The sequence below is a fragment of the Bubalus kerabau genome, chromosome 3, assembly GCF_029407905.1.
Source record: "Bubalus kerabau isolate K-KA32 ecotype Philippines breed swamp buffalo chromosome 3, PCC_UOA_SB_1v2, whole genome shotgun sequence".
In the NCBI taxonomy this organism is placed as follows: Eukaryota; Metazoa; Chordata; class Mammalia; order Artiodactyla; family Bovidae; genus Bubalus; species Bubalus kerabau.
In genome coordinates, this window is record NC_073626.1 from 76,094,415 (window position 1) to 76,104,411 (window position 9,997).

Consider the following 9,997-nt stretch of genomic DNA (forward strand, 5'->3'; position numbering starts at 1 on the left):
TGTGTGTGGGCTTCTCATTGTGGTAGCTTCTCTTGTGGCATAGAAGGGGCTCTAGGGTGCCTGGGCATCAGTGGTGTGGCGTGTGGCCTTAGTTGCCCCACGGCATGTGGAGTCTTCTTCCAGAGGTCAAGCTTGTGTCCCCTGCATTGACAGATGGATGCCTAACTAGTGGACTGCTGGGAAGTCTTATTTTCTGGGGTTTTTTTGATAGTGACCATTCAGTTGGGTGTGAGGTGATGCCTCATTGTGGTTTTGATTTGCATTTTCTTGATGATAGGTGATGTTGAGCATCTTTTCACGTGTTTCTTGGCTATTTGTTTATCTTCTTTTGGAGAAATGTCTGTGAGGTCCTTTGCTTTGATGCAGCCTCATTTTTTTTTCCCCTAATTTTGCTTTTGTTGCCTGTCCTTTTGGTGTCATATCTCAGAAATAATTGCCAAATGCAGCGTCACAAAGCTGCTTCTGTACATTTCCTTCTGTAGGTTTCATAGTTTTAGGCTTTAGGTCTATAATCCATTTTGAGTTAATTTTTATATATAGTGTAAGGTAAGGGTCTACATTCCTTTGCATATGGCTGTCCAGTTTCCTCAGCATCATTTATCGAAGAGACTGTCTTTTCCCATTCTAGATACCCTTGTTTAAATATTATTTGACTGTATATGGAAGGCTGTATATCTGGGCTCTCTATTCTATTCCTCTAGTGTATGTGTCTGTCTTTATGCCAGCTCCACACTATTTGGATTGCTATAGTTTTATATTTTCATATCAGGAATCATGCTATAGACTTTTGGGAAGAACACTATGGAGGTGAAGTGCTTTTCTCTTTGTGTTATATTGAAGGCCTGTGTAATAACCCTCAGTGATTTATTACTGGTGATATTTTACTAACCATGAGTACACACACTGTATTTATTTCTGTCATTTTTATTTCTGTATCTAGTAGGTAGTTACTTTTTAACAGTTTAGTTATATCTTTTATAACTTCATATAAATTAATATAAATTATATTTATATAATATATAACATATTTATATACTTAATATAAATTAATTAATATAAATCTTAATATAAATTAAAAACATTTCAAAAAAACATTTTACGTTTTCCATGTTTTTGAATGTGTATTTTATAAATAGTTAATTCAGAATAATGGCGGAGTTTACATTGGTATCCTAACTTCCCTATACATAATATAATTTTGCATAAGATTTTAGGTTAAACATATTCAGTCAGATTTACCTATTACAATAAAATATATAGCTTCAGAAATAAAATAGATTTTAAGTGGAGGAAGCATACATTAAGTCTAGCTACTCTTATGAGAAAAGAAATAATATTTCATTTCATTGCTGAAGTAATGTTTATGTAAACCTCTTCTTGCATTAGAGAGAGATCCCTACAATTTTGAATCTTTCCTATATCTTCAAGCTTCAATAATAACCTTAAGGGATCTGAATGTGTGTGTGTGTGTGTGTGTGTGCATGTGTGCGTGTGTGTGTATAAAATCCTCATTTCACCAAAAAGTCTTATAGGCTTTACCACTCCAATTTAAGCCAAAACTTTAAAATTCTTTGCTTTTGCAAGGCTTTTCTTTAGTAGATTTGAATTGATCAAAATGTCTTAGCTTGCCACCAAAGCCTGTACTAATAATCCTTAGAAAATTTCTTTTTCTTTTTTTGTACTTACAAAGCTATTGGAAAATATAGATGACTTGGGCTTTGTGAAATTTAAAATCCTGGCCAAGAGGAGGTGACCTGTGAAAATGGAGCTGTCTTCCAAGTTTAGTTGATGCATGTAAGAATTCTTTTGGCCTAAGAGATACTGGGACTTTCTTTTCTATGTTGTTGTTATGTAATATGTTTTAATTTTAAGTTTATTTCTTTATTATGAAACATATTTTTGTCCAGGTAGGCAGTCAAAATGCAATAGTTATTAATACCAATAAATTTGAAAATAACTCCATGAACTCCCTATGGCCTTTTTATGTTGCAGTTACTGAACCTGTGGTAATAGCAACAAGCAGTTTTTTATCTACAGTATCCAGAAATACAGCTGCGGTTTTTTTTGTCCCCCAAGAAAGGCACAAATGTCTTATAAGTGGATTAATTAATATATTTAAATTTTGGTTAAAATATTTTTATTGTACCATTATTTTGCTATTATTTTTATTGCAGGTGTACAATATTTCAGTTTCCTTTTATTTATTTTTCACTTTTCGGCTGCACCATACAGCTTGCAGGATCTTAGTTCTCTGCCCAGGGATCAAATCCATGCCCTCAGCAGTGAAAGTGCAGAGTTCTAACTACAGGACTGCCAGGGAATTCCCTTTAATTACTTTTTTGATAAATATGAACTTGTAGATTATTCTAGTAACCTATACCAAATCTGGAAAGAGGCCTGGTAGTACGCACGCCTTTAAATTCTCAGCTGAGTCTGTTATTATAGGCAAGCAGATTTGACCAGTGATGCTCTAAGCAACCAGTAATGATTTAAATGGCTGTTTTGGGAAACTTCTCTACTTTAATCTAAAATATTTAATTTGAATGGGATATAAGAGCTGTATTTTAAAGACTGATGGACAGGTACAAAAGAGAGAATAGTAGTAGGAGTTGGCATTCTCTGAGTGTGTGTTATTTATTATTAATAGCTTTTTTCTTGATTAAAGTTGTACTTTGGAAAAAATTCCCATTTTTACCTTCATAATCCACAGATCACAGTTCTAGACTACCAATAATCCTTATGCATTAACAAGTAGAAGGGAGTCTGAGCTCCAAACTTCCATTTCCTACGAGGCAGTTAGCATCTGTTTCCCAATTCAGAATGCTTGGGAAGTAATTGACCTAACTAAATACATACGTCTCTACATTTTTGCCAGAGGAAATCATACTAGATACAGGTGAAATGATACTGGTGTTTCTGCAACTTAGGAATGAAATATATAGGCTTTGTAGTATGATGTGAAACTAGTTACTTATAACAAAGATTCTTTGGGGAAATGTTTTTCACAGTCTAAGTAGACTGAGATAGGAGCATAACTTAATTGTAAATCATGAGCTGCACTGTTGTAAATTTAATTCATTTCTCTTAGTAAGAATGTATCCTCCTCTTTCCCCAGATTGTTTTTATAACCCTCATGGATTTTATTTGAGCATTGAAATGAGAGTAGGATAAATTTTTCTGTGCTAGCCTAAAAATTGATTGAAATTGTTTTTATTCCTTTTAGGAAATCTACCTTCTTCAATGTACTAACCAATAGTCAAGCTTCAGCAGAAAACTTCCCATTCTGCACTATTGATCCGAATGAGAGCAGAGTACCTGTGCCTGATGAAAGATTTGACTTTCTTTGCCAGTACCACAAACCAGCAAGGTAAGAAAAATCTTTATGGTATTGTTCATGTGGTAGCCCTGTATAGATTAAGTACATATATATTAGTGATGTATTTAAAATCATGTGTTTTAATTTTTTTTCAAAATTAATTCGGAATTGTTATTTTGTGAGTGCTCAGTCACTCAGTGGTGTCTGACTCTTTGCAACCCCATGAACTGGAGCCCCCCAGGCTCCTCTGTCCATGGGATTCTCCAGGCAAGAACATTAGAGTGGGTTGCCATTATTTGGGGTGATTATTAAAGTAATGTAGAGCCTGGAGAAGGGTAAGGAAGGATATATCCGTTGTTAACCTTGCAGTTATTTTTTTCTGGGGAGTGTTAAGTAAAGGGAGTAATTAGTCTGTATTATGTGATTCCACTCATGTAAAAGTATACATGTATGTGTGTATTCATAGGAAAATGTATGAAGTGAAGATCACAAATTAATCGATGGTTATCTCTAAGGAATGTAATTTTTAGAGTGGAATTTCATTTATTTCTTGTGTTTCTCTATGTTGTTTAAAGTTTTTATAACAAACATGTTATTAGGCTGGTGCAACAGTAATTGCGGTTTCAGACCCTGAATTTTAAATAATTACAATTGGGTTCAGACATATCTTTATTAATCAAAATAGGAACCATTACAGTCAACACATTTTTGCCAATGAGAAATAAGTTTGTTTATTCCTGTAGCATAAAAATCTGTGCTTTGGGATTCAGCGAACCCGTGGAAAGCGTTTTCTGCGTCCTGCTGGTTGTGGAAGCATTTTCCTTGCAAAAAGTTGCCGAGATGGCTTGAAGCAGTGGTAGTTGGTCGGCAAGAGGTCAGGTGAATGTGACAGATGAGGCCAACCTTGTAGAACAGTTCGTTCAACTTTTGAAGCATTGGTTGTGCGATGTTCAGGGGGCATTGTCATGAAGAATTGGGCCCATTTACTTGACCAGTGCCTGCTGCAGGCATTGCAGTTTTCTGTGCATCTCGTTGATTTGCTGAGCATACCTCTTAGGTGTAATGGTTTTGCTGAGATTCAGAAAGCTGTAGTGGATCAGACTGGCAGCAGACCACCAAACAGTGACCATGACCCTTTTCTTGGTTCAAGTTTGGCTTTAGGAAGTGCTTTGGAGCTTCTTCTTGGTCCAGCCACTGAGCTGGTCGTTGCTGGTTGTTGTATAAAATCCGCTTTTCATTGCTTGTCACAGTCTGATAGAGAAATGGTTCATTGTTGTGTAGAATGAGAGAAGATGACGCTTCAGAACGTTGATGTTTTTGATCTTCGGATAGTTCTCGAAGCACCCACTTGTCAAGCTTTTGCACCTTTCTAATTTGCTTCAAATGCTGAATGACTGTAGGATGGTTGACGTTGAGTTCTTCGGCACCTCCTTGTGCAGTTGTCAGAAGATCAACTTCGATGATGGCTCTCAGTTGGCCGTTGTCACCTTCCCATGGCGGCCACTGTGCTCCTCATCTTCAAGGCTCTCGTCTCCTTTGCAAAACTTCTTATACCACCACCGCACTGTACATTCATTAGCAGTTTCTGGTCCAAATGCACTGTTGATGTGAGCTGTCTCTGCTGCTTCATGGCCCATTTTGAACCTGAGTAAGAAAAACGCTTGGATTTGTTTTTTGTCTCACATCATTTCTATAGTCTAAAGTACATATAAAATAAACAGCAAGTAACAATTCATTAGCAAAAATCATAAAGCAAGAATTGCACATTAAAATGATGTATAGCATAACCACATTTATTTAAGAATGTATTCCAATATCAATTGCAATTCCAATGCAAAACTACAGTTGCTTTTGCACAAACCTAAATGGTATATTTTTAATTAGAAAAAAAAATAATACAGTTTTATTGTAGGAAATTCACAGTATGGAAATGTATAAAGAGAGGAGTAAAAATCATGTATACTTCTGTCTTGATATAATAAATATAAGTACTTTGAAGGTAGAAACTTCCATACTTTTGAGGTATTATTAATATTTTTCTAGAGTAAAAATATAGACTTAAATGATTTTTAATGTAATACTTATGCTTCATACTACGTTATATGAATGTGCGTACAGTTTATTTGCTATTTTCCTACTATTGAGATTTTGTGTGCATTTAGTTTTTCACTATTTTGAACGTGGTGATAAATCCCAAGATTTCATCTCCAGTCCTGAACTCTGTTGAACTCCAGACATGTCTCTTAACTGCATCTTTGATGCTGACACTTAGATGACTAAGCAAGTGCCTCTGACCTGACATGTCCAAAATGAGCTTCTTGGTTCCACTCTGCCTGTGTCAATATTGTGCTTCCTCAAGACATTTATAATTCAGTTAATACCCCTATTATTTCTCTAGTTGCTTAAGTTAAAGCCCAAGATTTATTCTGGATTCTTTTCTTTCCTCACCCCTACATCCAATCTGTCAGAAATTCCTGAGTTCTAACTATAAAATATATACCAAATTCATTTTCTTCTCCTACTTTCATCCTCTAGTTTTAGCATCTGTTCATTTTTGACAAATTAATTATTACTGTGATGATTGTCACATGATGATTTTGTAATTTCATCATTTTTTTTTATTTATTAGATGGCATTCTGCTGTAAGAAGAGCTTTCTTGTTTTCATTTATTCATTCATGTATTTATTCCTATCACTGTTACTCACTTTGTTATAATCTATTATAATCATTGGACGTAGCTCAAATTATATCCCTCAGATTGACTCCTCAAGCTGACTTCTGTATCCTTTTAAAAAACATTTTATTTTTAAATGATTTCAATTTTATATATAAGCTAAAAAATCATATGTAGAATGCTTGTATGGTTTCACTCAAATTTCTCTGAACTCTTGAAAGTAAGTTGCAGACATGATGCCACACTGCACTTTAATTCTTCAATTTTTATTTGCTGAATATAGACACTCTCCTGCATTGCCAGAGTAAACCATTATAATCAGGACATTGACAATGATCTAAATTTCGTACGATCTAAAAACATAAAGTAGTCTTAAAAATCACTGGTGCGTGTATAAAAAATCCTTGAATAAGGGCTCAAGTTTTTGTTTTTTGATATATGGTATTAATGGTTTAAACCTTTATCATGGCCTTAAATCAAGAATCAGAATTAAACTCATTCCCATTAGAAAACTGAGTCTCAGAACTATAGATTGACCTGTCTTGTTTCCTCGTAAAAGGAAATGAAAATCTAAGAAGGTAAAATGATTTGTCCAAGGTCACACAGATAGTTAATGTCAACCAGGACTAGAGCTGAAGGCTTCTTACTTCAAATTCAAGGCCTTTCCACTCATATCTATGCTACTGTACTTTATATTTATCATATGGGTGATAGTTTTAGGTATAAGACATTATGTAGATGAGTTTGGTTGCACTTAACGTACTGCTGTGAAAATTCATTTACTGAGATAGCAACAGGTGGCTGGTATTTTAGTCTTGGTGTCAGCACTTAGGTTGTGTCAGCAAGGACCTGGGTTTGTTCGCCTCTCCATTTTACTTTCTTCCTCAGCTGGATCCTGAGATTGCCTTCCCTTTTATTCATAGGATGCCTCTCCAGTCTTGGAATTGTATACTTTGTCGTCCATGTTCAGAGTGAGGAATGAGGGTTTTACTTCTAGAAGCTCTGTCAGAGCACTGATGAGCTTCTGTTTAAGAATGCTCTTACCTTCTCTGGCAAACCTCTCCTTAAGTCTTTCTAGGCAAGTGGGGCAAAGCAGAGGTCCTGGAGTCATTGGTTGTGCCTAGGGGATGAGATTAAACTGCTTATTTAGGTCCAAGTACATGCCCCTTCTAGAATTAGGTATAGAGCCAACTTCTCCAAAGCTCTGGGCTACACTGGGGAGGGATGGCTAGCCAAGTGACAGTCAGTGTAGTCCCCAGGGGAAGGGCAGAGGACACCACTGGTGAGGCAACCACAGTATCCACCAAAAACTGAACCATATCTCATGTATGTTTTCTGTGGATTTGCTGATAAGAGCTATCAGCTATTTCTATTTCTATAAAAAAAAAATTATGGAAGTTATTTTTAAAATACTCATTTTCCATGTAGATAATAGAGAAGTATTTTATGGAACTTTATGTTGTGTTTTATCATGTAGTAAAACTGACATTCTGAAAAGAGAATATTCTGAAAATTGACAAAGGATACATATGTAGGCCATACACCTTTGTCATATGACGTTGAGCTTTATTTACTCATGCTTTAATCTCCCTTTTTACATGGCTGACTGGTTTTGTTAACTTGTTTTCTAGTTTGTGTTAACTGTTGCTTGACCTTGTCTCATTCTGTTGCAGTTGTTAACAACTAGGTTGTTACTATTCTGTTAATTGGTTCACATCGTTACATGCACTTTGGGGCTGTAAAACCCGTATGGCGATTAAATGCACGAGGGAGAGGACATCCGTATACCTATGGCTGATTCATTGATATTTAGCAGAAAACAACAAAAATCTGTAAAGCAATTATCCTTCAATTAAAATAAATTAATAAATAAAAATAAGAGGGATTAATAAAGTCATTTATATTTAAATTAAAAAAATGCAAACCTAGACATCCTGTATCCCAGTTTCATTACTATTAAGCTGAATGATCCTGTGTGCAGTAGATTTCTTAACTCCTCAAAGGCTCAATTTCCTCATCTGTAAAGTGGGTTTAATAAATAACATCCACCTTATAGAGTTGTTTTGAACTTTGAAATGATAATGCCTGTCGCTAGTCCGTGTCACTTAGTCCAGTTGCTGGCACACAGCCTCAGCTGTGTGTTGGCTCCTTGTGTGGTGGTCGCCTTGCCTTGTGTGGTGTGCTCTGAAACATCCCCCTCTGCTTTTGTGTATGTGTGCATGTGCCAGTGGAGCACTGTAATAAAATTAAGGAAGTGAGTTTTCGTTTTTAGGGACATAATAAAAACATCTATCCTGTTTTAAAATGTTTTCCCTTCATTTTCCTAGGTAAGAAAGATTATTTCTTGCTTGCATTTTTTAATTCATTTGAGAGTGTAATAGACATTGTTCTAGAAAGGAAAAAATTAATTTATATAATGTGTTTGGAAGAGCCATTTGGCTAATACACAGGTTCTTAGTACTGTCTTCTACTAAAGTCATCTTTTGTTTTTCAGCAAAATTCCTGCTTTTCTAAATGTAGTGGATATTGCTGGCCTTGTGAAAGGAGCTCACAATGGGCAAGGCCTGGGGAATGCCTTTTTATCTCATATTAGTGCCTGTGATGGAATCTTTCATTTAACACGTAAGTACAGTTGTTTATTTAGTTGATTGATTCCATTATGATTCATACTTTCTTTCCATTGTGCAAATAAAATAATAAATAACTAGTAAAATAAGATTTGCTTAGTTTCACAGGGTGAATCGTGGTTTGTGTGTTAATTACGACTTAATGTGATTAGGTATCATCTCCACATGAAAAGGCTTATTCCACAGTATATGCTGTGTTGTTGTCAGTTTCTAATTGAATTTTATCCCATTTTGGATTAGACTCATTGAGAAGTGTTTCTGTGCAGAAGTAATTTTGTTGATTATAAAAGGCATTTTGAAATTTTCTTAACTTGTGGAATTTTCCTTCATTTTTGCTTTCCATGTGTTGAGAAGACAGAATTGATAAAGGAGGGGATTCCATTATTCTAGAGGAGAGAAAAGCATCTGGGTTATATATTAGAGATGACAGGATTAAGGAGAAACTATAGATCAGCTAGTTGTTAATGAGGAGAGGGATATAAAGCAAAGAGAGAAAATAGGTGGAATTATGTGTTGGTTTGAGTTCTACAGAAGTGACCCACGAATATAGTAATCCTCTGAAAAAATAGAAAGTTTTAGGTTAAGGCTCAGGTCAACACTACTTTATGGTAATAATATTGTAATGAACAAATTAATGCAAATGAAGGAAATATAAATCAGAGGTGGGGTCTGATTTAGTGTTTTTCTGTGTTACTGGTCCCAGACAGGTAGCTATAAGCAACTGAGAATGAGCATTTAGAAAGTTTTGCTTAGTAATTCATTTTTATTTTATTCCACAAAAGCTCATAACAGATAGTTTGAGAAGCACTGTTCTAGGTAGCTTTACTTGGATGAAGATATAAAGACACTTTATGGACGAGATTGTAATGTAGGCAGAGAATAAGATTGTAGGTTTGTGAGTATGGAGGGGCTTTAAATCTTTAGACCACCCTGTCTTATTTGACACATTATTTGTGGAGCACCTCTTCCTGTTGTGCTAAGGGATATGATGGTGAGTGGAAACAGAAATGACCCTCCCTCATGGTGCTTACAATCCAGTGGAGGAAACAGACATTGAGTAAATGGTCTTGTAAATGCCAGATGTCATTCTCTAATTGTGTACAGAGAAGAGAGACAGGTTTTTTTGGAACCATTAACTTTTTTTTTAATGGTTTGCATGAGTTTAAAAAAAAAATGAAAAACTGGGCTTCCCTGGCGGCTCAGTGGTAAAGAATCCTCCTGCCAATGCAAGAGATAATGAATTCGATCTCTGATCCGGGAAGATCCCACATGCCCCGAAGCAGCTAAGCCCCTGTGCCACAGCTGTTGAGCTTGTGCTCTGGAGCCTGGGAACTGCAACTATGAAGCCCAGGTGCCGCACTCCTGAAGCCCACACACCC

At 35.7% G+C, this 9,997-nt stretch overlaps 1 protein-coding gene across 1 annotated transcript in view; it reads left to right on the top strand.

The window, feature by feature from the left end:
* Positions 1 to 9,997, top strand: part of OLA1 (Obg like ATPase 1) — a 163,933-nt gene that overhangs the window by 16,364 nt on the left and 137,572 nt on the right. Inside the window, exons 3-4 of the mRNA XM_055572192.1 lie at positions 3,224 to 3,367; positions 8,486 to 8,613. Of these exons, the coding sequence (XP_055428167.1) occupies positions 3,224 to 3,367; positions 8,486 to 8,613 (272 nt within the window). The remainder of the gene's footprint in view (positions 1 to 3,223; positions 3,368 to 8,485; positions 8,614 to 9,997) is intronic.